Source organism: Taeniopygia guttata, chromosome Z (genome assembly GCF_048771995.1).
Source record: "Taeniopygia guttata chromosome Z, bTaeGut7.mat, whole genome shotgun sequence".
Taxonomy (NCBI): domain Eukaryota; kingdom Metazoa; phylum Chordata; class Aves; order Passeriformes; family Estrildidae; genus Taeniopygia; species Taeniopygia guttata.
The window spans coordinates 2744406-2769288 of NC_133063.1; the positions used below are offsets into that span (position 1 = coordinate 2744406).

Genomic DNA, 24883 nt, shown 5'->3' on the forward strand with positions numbered 1-24883 from the left:
TGTGGTGGGATGGAAACAAAGCTAAAAGCCTTGGATAAATGATGTTTTAAGTCAGAGGCAATAGATTTTTATCAGAATTTTGGGAAGTGTTCTGTTCTAAAAATGCCATGAGCATCTCAGCTAATTAATACTCCAAATGTATGTTGTAGTTTGGTCCCAAAGTCAGAGATGGAGTTTCACTCTATTGGCTAATTGCCTTCAGTTTTATTGTCCTGGTCAGTTCAATGAAAATCACTAGCTGACCTCTCAGAGGTAAACACAGCCCTATTAATGCCAAGGAAATCCACATTCCTAATGATGACAGTATAGTATAGTGATGATTCCTTAAGATGTCTGGTGTGCTTTACAGTGGGGATCTGGAAGTGCATGTGTGAGAGTATGGATTTCTCTCATATTCTGGTGCTTTTGCCTCTAAAAGGACTCCTCCTTTTAGAGTCATCCTGCTGTGCATGTACCACAGTTGTTTATTCCTCAGCACATGGGAAGATGTACTACCAGAGGTCCCAAAGCTTCCTGACCCGATGCCTTGTCTGCCAGGAACTATTTAGTGTGATAATGGCGTTTGATAGATGGACACAAACACCATTGTCACACTCCACAGCTCTGGGAGCAGGAAGGTCCTTAGCCTGTGGAAGGAGTGATGGAGGCACACCGCGGACTTCAGTAGAGGGGGTTTCAAAGACCTGCAAAACAGACACGAGAGCAGGTTTGTGCATATTTATATATGGCACACTGGGGTCCTCACAAGGAGGTGGGACACAGGATCCTGAATTGGTTTGAGTGAATATTGTGTCTCTGCTAGCTGTGGGAACATAAAAGCTAAGTGGCTTTGAGTGCCCTTACAGACAAGGGAGATGGACAGTACCTGAGAAAGTAATCTGTACTGTTCTGGAGGCAAATTCCTGACGAAAGGGATGAGTAATTTCTGCAAGGGCTTGTGTCTTCCTCTAAGTGCTGGAGTCAGCCCAGAATCAGCATCAGACTTTTATAGCTATGTCAGACCTGAGGCATCACAATGCTGGGGATTACATTTGATTTTCATATACTTGTTTTTAGCAGCATTTTTGAGTAGCCCACATATAAGACAGTCAAGTTGGGCTGTATCCTGGTCCCGCTGCCCCTGTGCTATTCCATGATGCTCTTCTGGGACACCTCAGCACTTGTGCATCAGGGAATTAAGCTCTAGGGTCCATAGCTGTGGTGCTCATCTCTGCACAAGCTGGGTGTTTCAGAGTGTTTCTCTCTGTGTTTAGCCTGCTAGCCAAATAACATTTCTGCACCCTCTCAGTGAGTAGAAAACATCCCGTAAAAGATTATGTGGACTAGGGAGTGGATTAAGAGCACACAAGCATGCTGCACAGGGATTTGTAACCCATGGAAATTCAGTTATATGCCATCATCACATCTGAATGCTGCAGAGAGGCAGAGAAAACAGAGAAGGAAGAGCACGTGGAGGGGGGAGGTTATAAACCAAGGCTGGGGTGGACAGCAGTAGCTTTTATTTTTTGTAAGTACTGAAAATTGAACTTTCTGGCTCAAAAGAGAATCCCCTGTGGACTGGTTAGAAGCCTCTTGGGAGGGGATGCAGTTGTCTTTTTGTGCCAAAAGATGAGAATGAGATATTTTGCTGAAGTGCTTTTACACTCCCCTCTCATTTATTTTTAAGCTCAGAAATGCATTCCCATTTTATGTACTGGGGAGAATTTGCTCCCCATGTGTAGTAAACCCAGACTCTCCAATAGTCTTCTGGATCTAGTTCTGCTTTGGCAACAGAGTGTTAAAAAAGTTAAAGCCCTCAAAAGGCTTGTCCTCTGAGAACTCCTCCCTGGGTTTAGCCTTCTCAGCAATCCCTTTTTGTGAAGGGAGCACAGAGCTCACAGATCAACCCACTCAATTCTATAGCATCAAATGTCGAAGTGCCTGCACAGAGGTGATATCAAAGTACCCAGATGAGCTGCTGCCCACCTGTACTGACACACCTGAACCACCAGCCTGCTCTTCACAGTGTAACAGATCACCCTGTGATCTAACTTTATATTTTACCTGGATCTTCTTCCCAATTGTAATATAGTTCAACCAGTGTTGATAGGTCAGGGCAGACTTAGTAGGGCTCTGGATCGGTTTAATTCTTGATTTACATGTAATCAAACCTCAGGGGAGGGTTTGTGATAACTCAGTGCCACAAGCTGGCAGTAGAAACTGGGGTCTGAGTGCCCTTTGCTGGTGGATAGAACAGCAGAGAAATGGAGCTTCAGTGCCTGGTTACCAGATCAGGCTGTTTCATTTCTCCAGTGTGATTATTACAACAGTAATAATCTGGCATTCCCATCCCTGCCACAAAAACAATCCTAGAAATGCTCGGGCATGGCTGACATCCAAGGGATTTTCATGTCCCACTGGTTCTGTCTGTGTTTTGAGTCTGTAGTGTTGCAGTGGGACAGAGCTGAGCATTTGAACACACACACAAAGCAGGCAGATGTGCAGATCCACATGTCAGGCTCCTATGCAGTCCCAGCTATGAAGGAGACATCTCTGAAAGAAGGAGACGAGCTGCAACACACCCTGAGCATCCCATGGCACTGATTCTTTGGAATTAATGATGGCAAAAACCCAGTAATGCCAGAACATTCTGTCAGTAAGGATGCAGCTCTAGCCCTGAGGTCCACAGGGCTGGTTTTGGTAGATGTGCCTATGCTGCAGCTGGTGACAGTGAGAAATGAATGCCAAAGGGACAGACGTGCTGTACCTGGCTTTCTAATTCACCTCAGTGTTGGTGTCTTCCCTTACCTTTTCTCATATGCATTTTACTCAGCTTTCTCTCTGCAACAGAGAGGAAGGATCTTGCAAATTCCTACTAAAGAAGTTCCCTGAGGAAAAGCCTGGCAATCCTGTGCAGAGCAGGAAAGCCCAGAAATCCTGACAAAAGGACTTGACTTCACTGCAGAACACATAAGGAGAAAGCAAGGCAGCTGATGCCACTGCAAACAGGCAATTTTTAGTCCCTCAGCTATGTGGAAGCTTCCAGCAAATCAACAGTAATATTTCCAAGACAAAATATCATGCAAGAAAGAGAAATGGCACTAGTTTTTAGTACTGCAAGGGGAAAAAAACCCCAAAGTAATGGGAAAGTTACAGGGAGAAAACAAAGCATAAACATCAGAGAAAAAATATCCCCTTTTTGCTTCTCTTCTGCTGGACATCTGTGTAAAGAACATCATTGGGATGTTCCAATGCAGAGAGCATTGTGAAGAACAAATGGGTTTTCAAGAGGTTTTTTGGAGGTGGGTTACAGAACCTGTCCTTCCCACATGGCCAGACCTGGAAGCATTCCTGGTCCCCCAGAAAGTTTCCCCACCACCCCATTTCTTAAAAACAATAAACAGGGTGGTTTGCCCTACCCTAACAAAAGCCTCATCTCTTTCTAAGTGCAGGTAGAGATCCCTAGGTCCAAGACATTAAATCCTGTTAGATTACACAGTTGAGCCCTGGGCATGTGTGGATATTTCAGTAGGCTGAAGTGCTTAGTGTTGAAAATCCACCTGCACTATTTTATTTTTGTTATTATCTTTTAGCATTTCCTTTCCCTCACGTGAATTTTGCTCAGGAAGGCACTTACCATCAGAGACAACAGCCAAAGGATCCTCTGGTGTGTTGTTAGGGCTTGGCAGAACTGGGATTCTCTTGCAGGACATTTTGCTGACTGTCTGTACTCGAATCTTTGGAGTCCTCGTTTCTTTTCTGAGTTCACAGCAGTGGGCAGCTGCTGCAAGCCTCTGCTTCCAGTGGACACCTTTCCCTCTCCCTTTATGGGATCCTGAGGTTTTAAAGTAAACAATTCATTCTTGTTCTGATAAGTCATATTAAAATATTGATCTGGGGGAGGGAGATGACCCTCGCTGCACTGAGCCAGAGTCACCTTTAGTCAGACTAAAGAATGGAAAATGCTCTGAGACCTCAATTTTCTCTGTTCCTCCAGAGAGCACATGTTGGGAGGGAAAAATGCAAAAGATAAGGGGGTTTCAGCTCTTTGTATTGCTGAACCCTGAGATGAAGAGTGTTTACTCTGGCTGCATATTAATTGCTTACTTCTGCCAGTGAGACTGATTTCGTCAGTTCCTCAGGTCACAGTGCTCATCTTATGTTCACTGCTGGGGCTTGCCAATCTTTTTTCTTTCTTAAATTCTGATGTACTGTCTACTTTGCCTGGGAATTTTCAGATTTTACTTTCCAGCACTTTTACCTAGGAGGCAGGGGGAAAAGTCTGGCTTCAGTTGAGCCTGTCTGAACACCACTGGCAAACCCAGGAATGGTACACACCTCCCAGGACCTCATCCAACAATAAGACCATTGCATAAACCTCCACTTTAGGGCCTAATGAATTTCACATTTTTTTGTGAAGGCTGAAATGGGATTTGAACCTGAGATTTTCTCTGAACGTAAAATAAAGTCGCATTTTGGGTATGAGAACATTTGCTAGTTAACTAACAGGTGTTTCATCACTTACTACCATTACCAGACTTCTGTTCCATTAGAATGTTTTGGAACGAAGTAATAGTTTGGGGGTTTAGGAAGCAAAGTTTTCAATATAAATACTTCACAAAAGTGAGGAATCAGGTAATTTTACTGATTTTGGCTGTCTGTGTCCATGCAGCAGCAGAAAACCACCATGAAATCAAATTTGGAAAACATTCTGTGTCTTGTCCTCTCCTTACACCCTCTTTGTTACTAGTTGATGACACGTCTTTTTTGCTTAATGCTGCCTTGGACTGCAAATCTGTCATGGCAAGAATAATCTACTGTTTCCTAAAATGATGATTTCTAATCCCAGTCCTGTTATGTAAATAGTTATTCCTTATTTGTGACTCGTACATGCACACAGTGTAAAGATGACAAAAATACTACTTCTACTAGCTCAGAGGTGGCCTTAGTAGTAGAACAAGTTTTGGGATAAGTAGGTATCTAAAAATTACCTGTACAATTGTATCAGCATCCTGTGTGCAAACTCCTTATGCTACAATGAAAGTACGGATGTGCATTTGAAGTCTACAGAAGGTATCTGACAATATACTTAATCAGAAAAAGAGGACAAAAGACCTCATATTAAAAAGAAAACAACCAACCCAAAACCAAAATGCCACGTGTTGTCCAAAACTAGTAAAAAAACCTAGAATTTGCTACTTTTAATCCCAGCAGAAACACCACTTACTTGGTATTTGTGGTTGTGTTTCTGGGGGAAAAAAAAGCCAGTTTCCCTCAAAATGGGGCTCTGCATCTGTAGGTAAAGCACTGGTCACTCTACAGGGAGCCTGGGGAAAGTCTGGAACTGCATTGCGACATCCAGTACTGCTGCAGACTGGTTGGGGTCCAGTTCTCTGAAATGAAATGCCGAAGTATTGGGAAATTCCTGGAAAAATAAAAGGAACTGGTTTGTTTAAATGTTACTAAAGGTGACACAAGGGCAGATAATGCAACCTGCGTTGCACATAGGCCAGAGGGACAGATGGAAGTATGTACCTATGACCCCAAGCAAAATCATCTAACTTTGAAGTGCAGTCTGTGAGGCTGGCACTGCTTGGAGCAAAGGACTCACTCCTGTGATCTCCAAAAGTCCCTTCCAGTCTAAATTATTTTGTGCTTCCATTTAATATACACAGTTCCTGGTGACTAAGATGTCACTAGACAAAGGACACAATTTGATCCCTACAAAAGCTCTTTGCTCTCATTTTTCTTATATACAATGTGTAGGATATATTGAGGGAAATGGAAATCACAGGAATGGTGTCTTTTCTGTGCAGAAACAGTGGAAGAACAGCTTCAAAACTGAAGGAATAACTGCAGGGGCAAAAAACTGAGATGTATCTTTGTGGCTTTACTCCAGCACATAATACTCTTCAACTGATCTGGGGCTGGCTATTTCATCTGTGGAAAAATCCAAACACGGCCCACCACCTGTGGGCATGACTCCCTTGCCTTAAACTTCCAGACAAATCCGGGTGAAAGATTTAGGCCAGAATCTTATGGAGAAAAATTACACATATCCAACAGTGGAAGTGAAGTTATCCCGTTGCCTTCTTAATGTCAGTGACTGTGCTGACTCACACTGCTTTTGGATATGGCCATATAATTTTTGAGAGGACATTGCTACAGGAATTCTTGGGCTCAGAGTAGACAAAGATGGTGTTTATCAGCTTATCCCAGAGTACTGCAGCATTCAAAGGGCACATTTACCATGACCTCATGGACAGAGGTAAGGGCTACAAGTGCTGGGACAGCTCAGATCCCACAGGAAAAATTCTGTGATCCTTGTCAGTCAATGGCCACTGGTTAAAGATTACCTGTGCTGGTTGCTGCGATGGCTGGGTAGAGAAAGATTAACTGAGAGCAGCAGAAAGCTGAGCAAAGGTCTTTAACCTGGAAGCCATGATCTCTTCTGATTTCTGCTGGGCATCAGTAAATGAAATTGATTTGAGTTTCCCAATCATCAAACTCATTACATCAGCTCTGGATTGTCCTGGCATTTCCTGTAACCATTCACTCTGACAGAGAGGGGTTGGGAATTACCTTCAGATTAGGAGAGTAAGGTCTGGCTGCAATGTACCCCTCATGACGTTGCTTTTTCCCCAGCAAAATAGTTGTGGGCAGAATTTAAGCAGTTATGCTGTAACCAAAAGGCTAACACAAAAAAAACCAGTCCCTCAGGGCGACTCTCCTTCCCCCAGGAGATCTGCTGGCTCTGCAAGCAGGTGTGCCAGGCACACCAGTGTACGAAGGATGCCCTAGGGAGGGCATCCAGCTCTCTTAGTCCTCTGTCCCCTGAGCCGCACATGAGGATAAGCAGCTTTATTAATTTTTTGTCTTTGCAAGTAAAAATTCTTTTTCAGTCCACTTCTCAGAACTTGAAGAGACTTTGGTGACCTGAACTCTGTCAGCCCCTAGCGCAGTCCGTGCCCGGGGCTGAGGGTGCCTCTGCTGAGGGGTCCTGTGCCCTGCCCCTGTCCCTGCATGAGCCCAGCCCCAGCAGCAAGGCCTGGGGGAGGTCTGAGGCAGACTTTGGGGCAGGGTGGACAGAGCTCTTGGTGCCCTTGGCTTGCAGCCAGCAGTAATTAACTGCTAGTTGTTTTAATTGCAGCACTGCAGTACAGCCAGGAGCAGTCCCTGTGTGGCTCCCATATCGCAGGAGATGCCTGTCAGCATCTCACACAGGTGCTAGTCTTGCTCTTTTGAGAAAAGCAAACAAATCAGCTTGGCCCCTTGAAAAAATCACAAAGTTTTTATAGTGGTTTTATAACTCCATGCTGATGTTCTGCCTAGGCCCAGTGGTGACTGGAGGAACTCCCTACAGTTCATCTGGCCACCAAAAGACTTAAAGTCAGGGCCTAGAAGTAGCCAAGATAAGGCCAATTAAACTCAGCTTGGTATGGGCTGGACTTGGCTTTCCTTTGCTATATTCATCTGCTCCTAATTCCCCAGTTACATGGAAAAACAAAAAAAGTGCAACCATGATGGCAATGTTTTGGAGATAGTGGAGATTAAGTAACGAAGAATGATCCATCAAGTGTTTTGTGTGACATTGCAGGCACTTTCCTTGCTAGATGGAAATTTCACACAGATTCCACATTTAGTCTAACCTGTTTTACCAACTCATTTATCACCCTATGTAGCATGAAATTTCATTTCCCATGGCTATTCCAATCGTGTTTGCCATGCCTCTGCTGAACTGAAGCCTTTTTCACAAAATCCTGATTTCAATACCTCAGAGAAAGAGTTTTGAATGAAAAGGACTAAAGTGGGGAGGAAAGTGAGGCAGCAGCTTTTGTGAAAGAGCTGAAGTGCTCTTTTTCCACAAGGAAAATATTTGTAGCACTGGTAACTGGAGAATGCTCCAGAAACTATTTGCTCCCAGTGGGCAGAGGCCAGTTGCCAGTGGCAGCCCGAGTCCCAGTTACCCGGCCAAGCATAACTGGGAAGTTTCTGTGTCAAAACTAGGGAATCCCAGAATGGTTTGGGTGGGAAGGGACCTTAAAAATCATCTCATTCCACCCTCATGGGTAGGGATGCCTTCCACTCTCCCCAGTTGCTCCAAGCTCTGTCCAATGTGGCCTGGGACACTCCCAGGGATGGGGCAGCCACAGCTTCTCTGGGCACCCTGTGGCAGGGCCTCATCACCCTCACAGCTGAGAATTTCTTCCCAATATCCCATCTAATCTTGCCCTCTGGAAGTGTGAAACCATTTGCTGTGTCCTGTGAGTCCAGGCCCTTGTCCCAAGTCCCTCTCCATCCCTCCTGTGAGCCCCTTAGGTGCTGCAAGGCCCCTGTGTTGCAGGGAATCTATGCACAGAAACAGCAGGGGGGTGAAATATGGATCTTGAGCTCAAAATAAAGTGAGCATTGGCAATTCCTGACCTAGCACTGGGAACTGCAACATTATGTATCAAAAGAATGGAAAGAAGAATTACTAATGTACAGGACAGGCTGTAGAAACAGGTGTGGGAATTACACAGGTGTTCAGGCATGCTGGAAGTTAATTAGTCCTGATTAAGATCAGGTGTGAGGGTGCCTCAGGGACCTTGTAACGGTTTTTTTAGTCTAAAGTGATTCTCAGTGTGGCTTTAGAACTGGTTCTGCCAAGTTGGAGAAGCTTACCCATTGCACTGGATATTAAATTTATTGGATTACAACAGCTCTGGAGTTCCTGAGACTGCTCTTCTAGACTGCCTGGCAAAACTTAAAACTGACAAGTAAGTGGACTTCTATTTTTTGTGGTTGGAATGAGGTGACTGAGGTTCCTGTACTCTGCAATTAAAATAGGTGGTGTTGTGCCTTGGCATGTATTAGATTTGGTGAGCTTTACAGAATGATTATCTGTGGGAAATGTGCTGGATCAGAAAGAAATTGCCAGAAAACTTTTTGCCTGCCTTCCAGCATCTTCATGCTCTCTGAGGATAGGTTAAAAAAACAGAAATAAAACAGGGTGTGGTTAGTGAATCAGAGGATGCCTTGTGTTTCAGCCTCGGGATTATGAAGGGTGATGGTGTCTGGATCCTGGACACTTCTACCTGTTTCCTGAAGCCTTTTTTTCACAAAATCCTGATTTCAAGACCTCAGAGAAAGAGAAGCTGCTATCTTTTCCCAATCTGTCCGTGTGGGTAATCCAAACCAACAGGTTTGAGGGACAGGCTGTGGCTGCTCAGGTGCAGCTGGTCTGTAATTACTTAGGTTGGTGCAGGTACTGAACATCACCCTTAGGTGATCAAAGACAGTTTTGAGTGAAAAGAAGGACTAAAGCGGAGGGGGGGGGGAGGGGGTTTGGTGGTAAAGTGAGGCAGCAGCTTTTGTGAGAGAACAATTCCTTGTGTTCCAGGGCTTTTTCAAGATCAGCTCTTGGAAATCAGTGGGTTTGTACTGTGCTCACTGAGCACAGTGGCACAGAGCTCCCAAAGGTATTAAGCAGAAGTGTAATCCCAAATACTGTGTAATGGACCAATCTGAGGTATTCATGTGCCCACACTTCAGAAGCCTCCATGTGATGTTTGTACCCGGCATCTACAGCCTCAGTGTGTGAGAAACAGGACCAGTGTGAACACTGGAGTCCCAGTCCCAGGGACAAGAGGCAGCTCTTTCCCTGTTGTGGGAGCCCTTGGCTGGAGCTCGGTGAGCATGGTTGGAGGGTGGCTGCGGAGTGGCAGCTGTCGGCAGGCAGCCCTCGGGCGGGCTGGCCGCCCCTGAGGCCGCGCCGTGTCTCCAGGCGGTCGCAGGGCGCTCGGGGCCGAGGCAGAGCGGCGGGGCCCAGCGGAGCCCGGAGCTGCCCGCGCCCTGTGGCACCTGCCCCTGGGCACGGAGTGCTCCTGCGGGTAAAGGGCTGGCCACAAAGCTCCAGGGCATGCTTCTGCTGCCATGAGAGAACAAAGAACGGCCTCTTCTCTCCCTCGCTGTGAAAACAGTCACTAACCTGGTGTCCGTGTCCGCCTTTGTCCCGCACACCGTGGAGATGTCACTGGCCAAACGGGGCTGGCCGGGGCTGGGCTGGGCTTAAAAGGACACCGCGTCTTGTTGGGTGGGGAGGGGAGGAGTGCCCAGCTCTGTAAGGAAACATTAGGAACTGCATGCATGACCCGCCTGTGTAATCACGTACCAGTTCAGCTTACCAGAGTTTGAAATCTATTGCCATAGCCTCACAAGGCTTCCCGGTTACACAATGTTGTCCTCAGAATACAGTTGAAGAAAAATTATTCTGATAATTCTTTTTTTTTTTTTTTGTGTCTCATTTCTTAATGCTTCACAGCGTTAGTAGTATTGGTGTTTGAGAAAGGAACTAGTTTGCTGGTTAAATGAATTTTCTCTCTCTTTCTTTTTTTTTTTTTTTTTTTTTTTTTTTTAATGGAGAAATGAGAGCCAACTATGAAAAGTAACCTTTTTTTAAAGAAACTCACAATAAGGGAGAATGGAGGAAAATGCTATTTGATTTCCAGCAAATGGCCACTTTAAACATAGGTATTGATATTCCTATTTGGAGATACTGCTCAGGTGTTTCAGTAAATTTTTTTTGGACCAAAGGAACCCGCTCTGTCAATCTGTATCAGTCTCACCGGGGGTCATATGTCACAGCCACTGTAGAGCCTGTTAATGCTGTATGGGACCCCCCTTTTGCTGAATCATTGGTATCAGTTTGCTGTGTTTGGGAATTTTTTTTTTTATTTTAAAAGCTAAAACTTTCTAGTGGCTCTAAAACAAAACACTTTCCGGCGTCTTGGAATTTTTCTGTTGTACTGGAGAACAATTAAACAAACACATGCAATTCTTGTTTTAGTGATCTCAGTAAATTAATTTTTATTTTCGTTAAATAGCAGATAGAATGTGCCCATTTAAAGACCAAGAAACAATTACTTATTTTCATGTCCAAGGGAAGACTCTTAAGCTCTTGCAGTCATTTCAACATTATTTGTTTCCAAGGCTTATTCAGGGATTCAGATATTACTCTCTCTGCTTACCAAGAAAAAACTCCAACTTTAATTAATGCTTGCCAGATTAATTCTGTATGAACTGAGTTTAGAACTCACCTGCTGTTCCTAGAATAATCCTGGAAACTTGGTTTTCTTCCTCAGAAGTTTATTATGACTGGAAAAAACCAAAACACCACATATACAAATCTGAATCTTTATCCTCAGAGGGAAGTGAGAGGGGCTGTAGCTGTGGGGTCTGACCACGGGCCAAGCCGGGCTGTGCTTGCTCTGGGCTGGAAGGGACACGGGTGTGTGTGGTGTGGTGACACCTGCCTGCTGGTGGCACAGCTCGTGTGTTCCTAGTGTGCCTGGTGAAATAAGGTACCATCTGCCCATAGCTGGTGTGTTGGAGCTATTTCACATATGTGAACTGGAGTATGTTAAACATTAATCATTCCTCTCAAGCCTCTGTGGGTGTGGGCCAGGGCTGTGCTTTACCCAGGTCAATGAACAACGCTCTGGAGCCATGTTTGAAGCTAAGTGGTTGTGTGGCAAGATTCTGTGTGTTTCACAATTCCTAAGTGCTAGTAGAACATTCCTGAGTGCTAGTGGAATTTAAAGTCCAATTTTAATTTAGGATTAGTGAGTAACTTAACTAGACATGAGTACCACACGGCTGTGACAAGCAGTCTGGGAATTCCTGAAGTTTGTTGAGGATAATTTCTCATCACAAGTGCTCAGAGAGCCAACTAGGAAAGGTGCTCTGCCACAGGGGTTTGTGAATAGAGGACTCATGGCAAGAGTGATGGTTCTGGTCACAGTGACCATTAAATGGTTGGATTTAAATTTTTTGGTGTAGTTACAAAAAGCAGAGTTGTCGCCCTGGATTTCAAGAGAACAAATTTAAGGGAGCAGTTGGCCATGTCCCCTGAGGAGCTGCCTCAGAGGGCCCTGAGTGCTGGTCAGGTTTGAATGAAATGTGAGCAGGAGAGGCAATGCCATTCTGGCAAAAGCCAGGCTCTTGGCTCGCTGGAAGCCAGGCCAGGTGCCGCAGGAAGAGGACAGCTGTGGTTTGCCAGCAGAGTGCTTGGGTCTCAATCCAAGGGCTTGTACTGTTCAACGCTGTTATCCAGGACCTGGGTGCAGGAGTGCAAGGCACCAGGAGTGAGTTTGCTGAGGATACTGAAGTGGGAGGTGCTGTGGGCTCAAGGGACCAGAGGCCTTGCAGAGGGATCTAGAGCGGTGGAACACTGGGCAGTCACCAGTGGCAGGAAATCTAACAGAAACAGCAGGAGAATTCCTGGTGGTTTCTGCAGGGCCTGGGTTTCACCCAGTATGTACTAGTGCAGCACCTACTGTGTGAATTACAGAATTTTGCTGAAAAGCATAAAGATTAATGACTGTACCTACTGGGAGCTTGGGATGGAATTCTCTCAAAGTCAGGCAGTGGCAGCCACAGGTTTGTGAGAACTGGCTGACTCACCTTTACCCCAAACTGGGAATTTTTCATCAAATTAAGTTTTCCTGAAATGCATGATTTGATGCAAATATTCCAACTCGACTGAAATTTTCAAAAACATAAAAAAGCTTCTATTTAATTTGTAACTGCATTTTTATTTAACTCCTGAAAGCTGGCATGAGTATGGCAGTTTGAATTAATGTTGATTTTTAAGTGCTGTTTAAAGTTGTGCTTTTATTTACATGAAGTCTTGGGGGTTTCATGGTTGGTTTTTTTTAAAAGTCAGCTTTAGAAACATAGTTTGAGCATAAGAGCAGGAGGATGCTGAGTGAGGGTTACTATGTATTGCTTACGTGTGTTTGCTGATCCAGCACCTAGTGAAGTAATGGTGCTGGATTAAGTACTTTTTTTTTTTTTCCCCAGCACTTTCTAAAGGCACACAGTTATTTTCAGTACCAGATAAATCATTATTTTGGTGCTGTGCTACATGTCTGAACTATACTGACAGAGAAGTTTCCACAGCTATGCTAGTAAACTGAGAACGTGTCCTGGCTTCTGTGGGGTGGCCCCCTCTGTGTGTGCAGGGGGTGTAGGAAGGCCTTGGGTTGCCTTGTGCCTCTCCAAGGCTGTTTCCCCAGCAGTCCCTTTCCCTGCTGAAATGAGCAGACTCCCTACTGCTGAGCTGAAAGGAGCTCAGGAATGGATGTGGCACTTTCTTGGTGCCTTTCTGTCGTGGTGCCAGGTGAAAGCTCTGAAAGGTGATGTTAAGCAAACTGGGAAGGAATGTTCTGTTAGTGTTGTCAGAGCCAGGCTCGGCTGTGTACTGCTCCCAGTGGCTGCCTGGGGAGGAAATAGGCTTTTATCATCAGAAAGAAAAATCCCAAACTGGGTACTTGTGCTGATGCTGATAGAAGACTGTGTTTGCCACAAGACAAATGACAACTTGGTAGTAAGAATAAGGTGAATTGAGATGACTTGTGTGCACCACAAACCTGTATTTGCTTACAATAAATGTGTCACTATATAGTAGGTATGTGTTACCAAACCATGCTTGATGTGAATACACCAGAGGCCAGAGATGGAGGAACTGGCTCTCAGCTGAGTTTCCTGGTGCCTGCATTCAAGCCATGAGAGGCACTAGACAGAAAAGCACAAAATCCAGAGGAAATGTTGTATTCTAGGGAAGCAGGGACAGTTTTGTTTTGGTTGTTTTTTGTTTTTTTTTTTTCATCTAAGTGAGACATGAAGTAAAAACTTGCTTCCAGGAATCCACATTGGTGGAGAGTCAATTTCTGGTTCAAATTTGTGCTTAGAAGCAGTGATTCTGCGTCTCTCTAGTGTTTGTCTCTGCACCGAAGTCCTGATTAAATTCTCCAGGTCCTAAAAGCTGCTGACATCTCGCCATGAAAGTGTCCTTGCCAAACAGGACATCAGCAGCTCTGTTGCTCTGGGAATTTAGAGTACAAAGCAATCTCAAGGCAGCTGCATTTTCTTACTGGACAGCAGTTCTTGCCAGTGCTTTCCTGGACCAGGAGGCTGCCAGGCTGGAGTTGTTATTAGGACCCTTGCACTGCACACAAAACTGCTGCACTCTGGGTGCTCCTGGCACTGAGCTTCTGTCCACGTGTAGGGCAGGAACATCTGTCACATCTGGGCTGTTCCTGAGGAACACTGATTTCTCTTGGGCTGCTTCCCTGGCATGTAACACCACCTACCTTTGTCTTGGGGATTTGGACTCCTGGAATATTGGCTGAAGTGCAAATTCTTGCGATAGGCTTGGCACTGTTGTTACAAACCACAGGCAGAAAGGAGCAATAGAAAGATGTTTCCTGCCTTGCTATCAAATAGCAAAGTCCCTTATAAAAGGGGGGGGAAATGGAATCGAATGCTCCTATTATTATCTCTCTCTCTTTTTTTTTTTTTTTAATCTATAGGCACAACTGGGCAATGCTGAGTCCAAAATGTGTGTGTTGTACCCAGCCATTGATAAAACATAGAAGCACAAATTATACTTACATTATTATTACATAATTGGAGATGGTGAACCAGCTGCTTGCTTGCTGAGGAAGAGGAACTGTTCCAAACTTGACAATTTTCTTAAAAGCTGCTGTTGACAGAAATAATGCACTAGGGCAAAGGAAATTACCGGTGTGGTAGGGAAAATATTGTCACTTGTGCAAACAGGTGGCCTTCAGTTCCCTGAACTCTAGGTGGGCTGCAGAGGAAGGTAATTACTAGACTTACACTATGTTACTCCACTTCGAAGCAGCTAGAAGTTATTTAATGGTTGTGCTCTGTAAAGAACCCCTTAAAACTAGTGTGCTGCACCAGCACACTAAAACATGTAGAGATACAGCAGAGAGCTGTGTGCTCATGGCATGCAATTCATATTTGCCAAGTATTGATCTAGTGTGCATCTCTTATCTTTTAGCTGTAGTCCAAGGTTCAAAGTTTACCTTTTGTTTAAAAACTGATTTCACAGGGAGGTCATGTCCTTTAGCTAATCCAGCAGCACTAGAGGTCTGTAAAATGGAAATTTGGTTTACCACTACTTGGAGGAAAGCCCTGAAGCCCACATGGAAAGCCCCTATGGTATAGAGGTGTATCCACTGACATGGCAGAGAGCCTGGACAAGTGACAAAGTGGAGGAAATAATTAGTTGGCTTTGGAATATTATTGTGTTGCCAGACCCAGCCTCAAACTAGGAAAAGATAAGCCCTGACCATTTTCTCCTGACCCAGGCACATCCACAGCCCTTCCCAGGGTACTGGTCACTCATCCCCACCTTCATATTTTCACTGCAAAGAGTTGGCTGAAATTATTCCCAAATAGCTGAAACCCCAAAGCACACTGGGAAAGGCAGTTATTACTTACCACAAAATAAATGGCCACAATAAAATGATAACCTAATGTAGCAGAAGATGTTGGTTTTTACTTCTGGTTTTCCTTTATAAAGTTATGTGCATTTGTATGTAGCAATCTGTAAACAGGGGTGAGGAAAATCTCTCTTTAGAGGCAGAATTAACTGATTATGCATGAAGAATTTACTCAAAATTTTAAAACTAAAGCAAGCCCAGAGTAGTTTCTGTCCACAGCAAGTCTGGCACATTTCATTTCTATTTAAGTGACACTGGCCACTCTGGTCAGGACTGTCTCTGTGTCTCAGGCACTGGGGACTGTAGTGACCAGGGCATGGACAGTCTGAAATCCGAGCAGATCACTCTGGATCAGCAATATGCTGGAGACAACTGGCCACAGGAATGAGCAGAAACCATCAGCATCTGGGACAGGGACTTCATTTTAATCATACAAATCATGCCACATGCACGGATCCAGCTTCTCAGATCCTCTTACCACAAAACCCAGTTCTGACCTAGTTCTCCTGTCCTCCACAAAACCCACAGGAATTTGAATTTTGGGCTACCTTTACAAATTGCATTTCAGCTTTGCTAAAGCAAATCCCTGCAGGTCCCCGTTTTCCAGAGCACCAGTCCTTACTGATCTCCAGTTCCTCGGAAAACATGCCACAATCCCAATCTGAGCCAGCGACAGCCGCAGCCTGGCTGAGCAGAACTCTGGAGAGGTCAGAGCCCTCCCCTGGACTGCTGCACTTGGAGTGAGATCCAGCTAGAAATGGAGCTCTGGAAACAGCCTCCAAAATGTTCTAGGATCAGACCTTTAAAATGGCTCCAAAGAGCTCCAGCATGAGTCCTTGTCCCAGCCCTGGCTCACAGACATACACACACACACACACACACACACACACGAAGCCAAGGGTCACACAGGCCCTGCTTGCAGAATTCCTGATCCAAATCCCCGCCTTCTGTGCCCAGTGCCGAGGGAAATCTGACAGACGAATAATAAAGGACCTTTTCTGAGAGCAGTCTTCACCTCAGGCCTTCAGGCTTGGCAAGATTTTGTAGTGACCCAAATTCAATTCCTAAATCTAAATCTCTGATAAATCTTGTTAAAAAGATACCAGACAGTCACACAGGCCACAGAATTAAAAGCCTGCAGAAGGAGTAACAGAAGCTTTTCCATGAATAACAGAAATTCCTTTCTTCCCTCATCAGTCTGGGACTGTGGGACTGAATCTTTGCCACCAAGACACAAGAGAGTTGTGATTAACACTTAAAGCCCTCACATGTTGTTATTTCTCAGAACTGGGCTGGTGCTGAGCTGCTCCCATGTGTCTGCAGTGCAAAGAGGACGGGCAAGGCAACATCCCAGTTCCACCTGGATAAATTTCAAGATCATAAAAAGTAATTTCTCTTCTCTCTGACCTATAGTCCTGTGGGAAATCCCGCTGAGAACGTGGGGTCTGAGTTGGAATCGGGGTCAGGGTCAGGCAGCTAAACAGATGCCTTTCCGTGCCATTTTCCATCCCTACCCAAAACAATGCCACCGTTTTTGGAAGGGCACGCTAATCTGTGTAGCGGGGCCACCATCTCTGGTATGGAGTCAGGAACTTCCACTTTTCTCACCACTCTGGATTCTGACAGGAGCCACTTCTGGCCAGGCCACCACGTCAGTGTGCTGCCAGGGTGAGAGCTGGCACAGTGCTGGGTGCCAGCCTCTGGCACAGACACAGGATGTGGGAACGGTGCAGGAAAAGGAGGGATGGTGCTGGGTGGAGCGGTCAGCCTGTGCTCTTATTAGTGTCGCAGTGCAGGGCACTGGGACCTGGGTGAAACTCCAGCTCTCCCGCTGTTCAGGGGTGCCAGGTCTGAGGGCTTTTTACCTGTGGCTTTCCAGGACAGCAGCAACAAGAGGAAATGGGATTGCCAGAGCTGGGTCCCACCAGCTTGGGCTTCCCTCTGAGGACAGTCTCCATCCTTCTCTGGAGAAGAGAATGAAAAATGGCAAAAATGAGTAATAGGGAAAATTGTGGGAGTAAATATTGAGAAAAGCTCCATGTCATTAAATAAATACTTCGAAGTAAATTGTGGAAAAGTAGGGGAATTTTGGGGGACAAAACTCTAAGAATGAGTATTTTTGGGTAAAAAATAAGGTAAGGAAAATTTGGGTTGTAAAACTGGAGATAATCCCTAGAATAGACGATTAATATTTTCTTGTAAAAATTAGGAAATCAGAAGTGGAAAGACAAGGAAAATGTGGGGAGGAAAAGTGAAATAATCCCCAGAGATTCAGAAATTAACATCCTGAGGTAAACTGAGGTCATCAGTTGTGGACATGGAGTGAAAATTTTGGGTGTAGAAATGGAATTTTTCTCCAAGATGGAGAATGAAAATTTTGAGGAGAAAATAGGATCACTGGTAGTGGACATGTAGGGAAATTTTGAGGGTAAAGAGTTAATCTACATGGAATAAGTAGGGGATGTTTTTGAGGGAAACTGGGGCCAGAGGTGAAAGTCAATCCAAAGCCAATCCTGCTTCAACTCTAAATCTCAGGATAAATTCTACAGCCAGTTGAGGGACTAAAATTTAATTAAAATGGAGCCAAGACTATTAAGAAGGTTTCTGGGAATCCCATCCCAGTGTTGTCATTGAATTTTTAACAGATCTTGAGACTTTTGGTGACAATAATGCATTTCTCTGTTGGGATTGCCATGGACCAGGTGAAACCTCAGGACTTGTTTTGCTTATTGCTCCCTGGAAAAGGATGTTGCACATTCCGAGCCATTGGGGAAATGCTGGAAAGAGCAGGAATTCTAGGTTATTGGAGGAGTTCTATGCAGTTTTGTCAGGTGCCAGCCAGTTCTGAGGGCTGGTTCAAAGGGCTGGTGTGTAAAACAGCATTAGCAGAAAAGAAGGAACAGCCATTCCCATCCCAGCCCTTTCTTGTGATCACAAAATTTGCTCAGGAGCTGAGAATACCAATATGCTGAATGCAATCCCTAGATGGGCCAATCACTTCACATCATTTGACTTCATGATCCTCGGGCGTCCTTCCAACTCAGACTCTCCTGTCCTCTGGAAATAAAGAGGTAACAGTTTCCCCTGGCATTTTAAACCCAGAGGTTTTTCCATTGGAGAGAGCGAGAAAGTGGGGAGAGGAAGGAGAGCATCGGGTCTCACGCGGCAGGTGTCGGATGAGCGGCCCGAGCAGGGTCCCGCTCTCACCCCGGGCGCGGTCGAGAGCGGCGGAGGGGCCGGTTCCTTCCGCCCGCGGCGATCCAGCCGCGCTCGTCCCGCCGCGTTCTCCGGGGGTGCGGGGGCCTCGGGGGGCCGCGGCGGGCTCGGCATCCGTGGGGGCTGCGCGGCGGCTCCGTGTCCGCCAGGCGGCGCCCCGCGGGCCGGGAGGCGGCGCTGAGGGAGCGGCGGTGCCGATGGGGTCCCGGGCGTGGACCTATTTAGCATGAGAAGCGAAGACAGGCGGGGCCAGGGGTTGAATATGCATAGAAAAATTGTGTAATGTATTGCATATGTAACACCTTTGTGAATAAAGTCGGGGGGCAGACTTCAGCTCGGGGCACAAGATTTCGGAGAGTTATCTCACTTGTGCCGAGCGCTCCCATACATACCCGCTTCATAACTACCTCGAGTTGTGGAGTCTATTTATTTAGTCCGTATATCGCTTCATTTTGGCGACCGCGGCAGGACTTCTCTGCTCACCTGTGGGTTCGGTGGAGGGCGCTACCGGAAGTCGCCGCGCAGCGTTGCTAAGCGACGCGGCGGGGCCGGGAAGACGCGGCGCTACCGGAAGTCGCCGCGCCGCGTTGCTAAGCGACGCGGCGGGGCCGGGAAGACGCGGCGCTACCGGAAGTCGCCGCGCAGCGTTGCTAAGCGACGCGGCGGGGCCGGGAAGACGCGGCGCGGCGAAAAGTCGCCGCGCAGCGTTGCTAAGTGGCGCGGCGGGGCCGAGAATGCGCGGCGCGGCGGGGCCGAGAAGGCGCGGGGCGGCGAAAATTCGCCGCGCAGCGTTGCTAAGTGGCGCGGCGGGGCCGAGAATGCGCGGCGCGGCGGGGCCGAGAATGCGCGGCGCGGCGAAAATTCGCCGCGCAGCGTTGCTAAGCGACGCGGCGGGGCCGGGAAGACGTGGAAGACGGAAGACCGTCTTCCCGGCCCCGCCGCGTCGCTTAGCAACGCTGCGCGGCGACTTTTCGCCGCGCCGCGCATTCTCGGCCCCGCCGCGCCACTTAGCAACGCTGCGCGGCGACTTTTCGCCGCGCCGCGTCATCCCGGCCCCGCCGCGTCGCTTAGCAACGCTGCGCGGCGACTTCCGGTAGCGCCGCGTCTTCCCGGCCCCGCCGCGTCGCTTAGCAACGGTGCGCGGCGACTTTTCGCCGCGCCGCGCATTCTCGGCCCCGCCGCGCCACTTAGCAACGCTGCGCGGCGACTTTTCGCCGCCCCGCGCCTTCTCGGCCCCGCCGCGTCGCTTAGCAACGCTGCGCGGCGACTTCCGGTAGCGCCGCGTCTTCCCGGCCCCGCCGCGTCGCTTAGCAACGCTGCGCGGCGACTTCCGGTAGCGTCGCGTCATCCCGGCCCCGCCGCGTCGCTTAGCAACGCTGCGCGGCGACTTCCGGTAGCGCCGCGTGTTCCCGGCCCCGCCGCGTCGCTTAGCAACGCTGCGCGGCAACTTTTCGCCGCGCCGCGCATTCTCGGCCCCGCAGCGCCGCTTAGCAACGCTGCGCGGCGACTTTTCGCCGCCCCGCGCCTTCTCGGCCCCGCCGCGCCGCTTAGCAACGCTGCGCGGCGACTTTTCGCCGCCCCGCGCCTTCTCGGCCCCGCCGCGCCGCGCATTCTCGGCCCCGCCGCGCCACTTAGCAACGCTGCGCGGCGACTTCCGGTAGCGCCGCGTCTTCCCGGCCCCGCCGCGTCGCTTAGCAACGCGGCGCGGCGACTTCCGGTAGCGCCGCGTCTTCCCGGCCCCGCCGCGTCGCTTAGCAACGCTGCGCGGCGACTTCCGGTGGCGCCGCGTCTTCCCGGCCCCGCCGCGTCGCTTAGCAACGCTGCGCGGCGACTTCCGGTAGCGCCGCGTCTTCCCGGCCCCGCCGCGTCGCTTAGCAACGCTGCGCGGCGACTTCCGGTAGCGCCCTCCACCGAACCCACAGGTGAGCAGAGAAGTCCTGCCGCGGTCGCCAAAATGAAGCGATATACGGACTAAATAAATAGACTCCACAACTCGAGGTAGTTATGAAGTGGGTATGTATGGGAGCGCTCGGCACAAGTGAGATAACTCTCCGAAATCTTGTGCCCCGAGCTGAAGTCTGCCCCCCGACTTTATTCACAAAGGTGTTACATATGCAATACATTACACAATTTTTCTATGCATATTCAACCCCTGGCCCCGCCTGTCTTCGCTTCTCATGCTAAATAGGTCCACGCCCGGGACCCCATCGGCACCGCCGCTCCCTCAGCGCCGCCTCCCGGCCCGCGGGGCGCCGCCTGGCGGACACGGAGCCGCCGCGCAGCCCCCACGGATGCCGAGCCCGCCGCGGCCCCCCGAGGCCCCCGCACCCCCGGAGAACGCGGCGGGACGAGCGCGGCTGGATCGCCGCGGGCGGAAGGAACCGGCCCCTCCGCCGCTCTCGACCGCGCCCGGGGTGAGAGCGGGACCCTGCTCGGGCCGCTCATCCGACACCTGCCGCGTGAGACCCGATGCTCTCCTTCCTCTCCCCACTTTCTCTGTGGCTCGCTCTCTCCAGGTTTGGGGGGAGAGGAACAGGGGAGGAAGGGGTAGAACGAAGAGGAGTACGGGGCGAAGGAAAGAGGGTAGATGGGGGAGAGGAGGGGCGGTTTCTGGGGGGCAAAGGGGGGGAAATGGGGAGGAAGAAGGGGAATACGGGGAGAAGGAAGGAGAGCTAGGTGGGGGGGGAAAGGTGTGGAGGACTTAAGGGGCAAATGGGAGGGGGAGAAAGAAGAGGAATTCGGGGAGAAGAAAGAAGAGGGAGCAGTGGGGAAGCTGAAGCCCCCACGACTCACCTGGGAAACCTGGATCAGGAGCTCCTACTCTCACCGCACTCATAGTGAACAAATGTTCGACAGGCAATTTCAGGGGATTAAATCACCTCGGCCCCACCCCATGCACCCGTGTCGGGCCCGGGGCCTGCCTCTGAAGCCCTGCTGCTGCCCGAGCCCAGCCTTGACGCTGTCGGCCCTGCCCCCGATATCACCCGGATCCCGTCTCCTGGGACTCTCCGGTGTTCCACGTTGGAATCAGCTGTGCTTAATGTACAGGTCAGTGGGAATACCTAGATTTACCTCTTCTATCCCCATAGCCAAGCAATCAGTGCAGCATTCCTGTCTACTCTGATGCCAGCCACTGTCTTGCGTTCCAACCGCTCCTCCGATGGAAAAGGTCAGGCAGGAATGTCAGGAAGCATATTTAATAGAGAAGGAATTGAACTGCATTCAAGTACTGCCCTAATCTTCCTCAGGACTGGGACCGTAACTGCTGAATGCTACTGGCAGTGAGGCTTCTTCCCAGCCGGGTGATCCTGTATCCTAGGCCCGCAGTGTGGCTGGACGCAGGCTGGACACGCAGGTAAGGCTAGGGCTCAAAAACTGTTGGCGGTGAGGCAGAAGTTTCCTTTGGCAAGTGGTGTCATCTTGCTCGGATGCTGGGGAGCGGGCTGGGACAGAGCTGCAGGTGAGTGGAAACCAGCCCTGCTCCAGCAGTGCTGTCATCATGTCACTGCACTGGGGCAAGCACAAATCTGTCACCTTTAATCTGCCAGAAAACAGATGCAACTCAGACATTATAGATTAGGCATGCAACATGTCATAGGTAACAAAATGGATTAGACAGCAGTGTATATTAAATTAATCTTTGTAAGTAAAAAAATCACAGAAACAATTACTAAGGAACAAGTCTGCAGGCTCAGGTCTAGAGCTGGTGGGGTTTTCTCTTATACAGCAGCAGCCAAGTTCACATGTGCAGTGGGAAGAAGTAAAATCCCATTAGCATTTATGCTCAAACCAGGTCTGCCTTCCCAGTGGTACAGAAAGTGCCTTCAGAGTCGGTGCCGTTAGAAATTAACAACCCCAGTGTTAATTAGGTTCATTAGCAAGTGCACACAAACAGGTGGAGCTGGAACAGAGCTGTGTTCCAGAGTGCCAGATTTCATTCGGAATGCCTCCACTGCAAAAACAGGAATGCGGAAAGGATGGAAAACCAATCACTGTACAGAGAGAATGACAGGGTTCAGCATGTTCTCCTAAAAGGCTAAATGCCAACCCCAGCCCAGATGCTTTGTAGCACATGTACAGCTTGGCAGTAATGAGGCAGCTTCAGTAGAACAGACATCTGGACATGCTGTGTCAGGCCTCTGCTGTGCCTTGACACTCTTCTAGTACTTACACAAAAATGCAACATCCAGCCTGTACTTCTGGATACAGAACAACAGTGATATGCTTAATGAAGAGAGCTGCTTTCGAGAGACAGCCTGTGGAGAGAAAGCTTCCAACAGAGCTTTCTCCCACTCTCCTAATAGTTTAGGAACACAAGGCTCAATGTGCTTTGAAAAAAAAGTCTGGTATGAAATTAAGAAAAATGCTCATTTTTCCAAGTATATGATATTTAATTGTAATGAAATAAAATCTGAAAATGTCTAAATCAATTAAGAAGTAAACATGAGTTATAATACTATACCTGTAAAATGATTAATTCCATTCATTGTCATTAGAAATTGTGTAAAATATTTATTAAGGGCTTTGCCTACAGAGGCACAACATAAATAGAGTAAGTCCTGCTGAAATGTGATCGGTTCGCAACTGGTGCGGGAACATCAGCAAGGCCACCCCAGGTGACAGTCCCAGCCTCAGGGCTCGGCCCCCGCACTGCCGGGGTTTGCTCCAGAGCCCAGCACCGGGCAACTGCTGTGCCACAAGCCCTCGGAGTCCCTCGGGCAGGTGCCAAAGCCAGCAGAACGTGCTTGGAGAGGGAACGGGTGCTGCAAAGTTAATCCACCCCTTCAAACCCTTGGGCATTCTCCACAGCCATGAGGAGCTTCTCCCGCAGGTCCTCGAAAGATTCATACAGAGGCAAGTCTAGGCGGTTAAAGCTGGAAGGGACAAGGAAAGAGTCACTCAAATAATCCATGGAAAAACAGAGTTTTTAAGAACTAGAAAAGATTAAATAATTAGGGATCTTGATTAAGAATGCAGCTTGTGGTCCACACTGTTCCTTGCACACCTCACACCTGCCTGAGTGAGCTCTCCAGTAACTGTGTGCTGCTTTCCTTTGGGAAGCTGGAAGCAGGAATTTGGTAAGAATCACTCTGGAGAGGAAAAAAGCCAACAGAAAGCCCTTCACTGTATTTAGCGGATGGAAAACAATCTTTGTCAACAGACTGATTTACTGAAGCTCAGCAAAGATCCTGGACTTGGAGGACAGATCCTTTCCTCTCCGGAGGGAAAAAAAGATTAAACATCCCCGTGAAAATCTTCCAAAGGTAAAAGCTAGCAGAGAATTGTAACCCAAAGAGGATGGGTTGATTTTGGAGCATGTTCAGGGTAGTATTGTTGTTTGTGTTTGGTAGATTTTGTGCTTTTGTTTTCAGGTTTGTTTGTTTTTTTTTTTTTTAGTATAAGCTTATTATTCTATAGAATTATTAGTTTCACAAAAAGATCCCCAGTCTGTACTGATAGTCTATAAAACAGTTTTCCAATTCAGCACCATTTTTCTTTAAAAAGCCACATTACTGAAATGTAATGGAGCAAGAGAAATTTGTACTGGATGCTTTCAATGTTTGCAAAACCCATAAACCAGGGTTAAATTATCTTATAATCTTACTTTTGTTTTGAATTCTCCAATGACTTATGGGCTTTCTGTGGTTGTTTGGTGATGTCTGACTTGCTGTAGTTCATCACATCCACTTACTAGGATGTGGGAAATAAAATAATATTCTTCAGTTTCTCAGTTAGTGAAGGCACTGGGGGACCCACAGGATCAAATGCTGTTTGATGCAGAGCTAAGTATGGTCAGCAGCGTGGCCCTTGTGGCAGGAGCAGCTCTGGACTTTATGCTTTGGTGACTTACCAGGTGTGAGCTCGGGGCAGCTTATCAGGACTTCCCCACTGCTCTATTGTAAACAGCTGAGGACCATTTGAACCTGGGTGAAAATGAAAACAGTATGAAACAGAAATTGCTGGACACTACAGAGACTGCCTCAACGTTATTTTTAACATGAAATATTGGCATCAGTTGTGGGCTGGATTCTTCACCTGTAACAGGTACATTAAAGCAACATGAATGTGGTTCTTTCTTTCCAAGCCCAGTGAGTTGGTTTCAGAGCTTGCGTAATGCCAAGGAAGTCAGCTCAGAGATCAGCATTTACAATTCAGCGCTATGTGTGGGTCAGAGGCTGGCTGGATTCCTGTGGCGCCGCGAGCAACTCACCGTAAAGTTCAGCAAATCCGTTCATAGGCACACGTGACGTCCCGGTCACAAACTGCAGGAGCCGGATCCGTTTCTCAGCATCCATCAGCAGAACAGCCTGTTGGCAAATGGACACCATCAGCCTCAGCCTCCTTCCCTGGCCCGGATGGGCCCTGAGAGCAGCCCGAAGCCAGCACGAATC

At 47.9% G+C, this 24883-nt stretch overlaps 2 protein-coding genes, 1 long non-coding RNA gene and 1 other non-coding gene across 16 annotated transcripts in view; all 4 read right to left on the bottom strand.

Annotated features, from left to right (window-relative positions):
* Positions 1-536: 536 nt before the first annotated feature.
* On the bottom strand, positions 537-608 carry MIR122 (microRNA mir-122). Its single transcript, NR_049051.1, has one exon. It is a non-coding gene; the product is annotated as a microRNA mir-122 (primary transcript).
* Positions 609-15327: 14719 nt separating this feature from the next.
* On the bottom strand, positions 15328-17242 carry LOC140681843 (uncharacterized). The gene is made up of 2 exons (XR_012053023.1): positions 17141-17242; positions 15328-15379 (listed from the first exon to the last, which is right to left on the bottom strand). It is a non-coding gene; the product is annotated as an uncharacterized lncRNA (long non-coding RNA).
* A 1092-nt stretch (positions 17243-18334) lies between these two features.
* LOC140681790 (uncharacterized) lies at positions 18335-19839 on the bottom strand. Its single transcript, XM_072922267.1, has 2 exons — positions 18975-19839; positions 18335-18708 (listed from the first exon to the last, which is right to left on the bottom strand). Exons 1-2 carry the CDS (start codon positions 19837-19839, stop codon positions 18479-18481), a joined length of 1095 nt encoding a protein of 364 aa, XP_072778368.1. The 3' UTR covers positions 18335-18478.
* Positions 19840-22977: 3138 nt separating this feature from the next.
* The window catches only part of LOC116806603 (E3 ubiquitin-protein ligase NEDD4-like), an 85791-nt gene continuing 83885 nt past the window's right edge, over positions 22978-24883 (bottom strand). For all 13 annotated transcript variants that reach the window (XM_032744495.3, XM_032744497.3, XM_032744496.3 and 10 more), the window contains 3 exons: positions 24703-24799; positions 24343-24415; positions 22978-23365 (listed from right to left, as the gene is read on the bottom strand). In XM_032744495.3, coding sequence (XP_032600386.1) covers positions 23263-23365; positions 24343-24415; positions 24703-24799 — 273 coding nt within the window. In that variant the 3' untranslated portion in view covers positions 22978-23262. The remainder of the gene's footprint in view (positions 23366-24342; positions 24416-24702; positions 24800-24883) is intronic.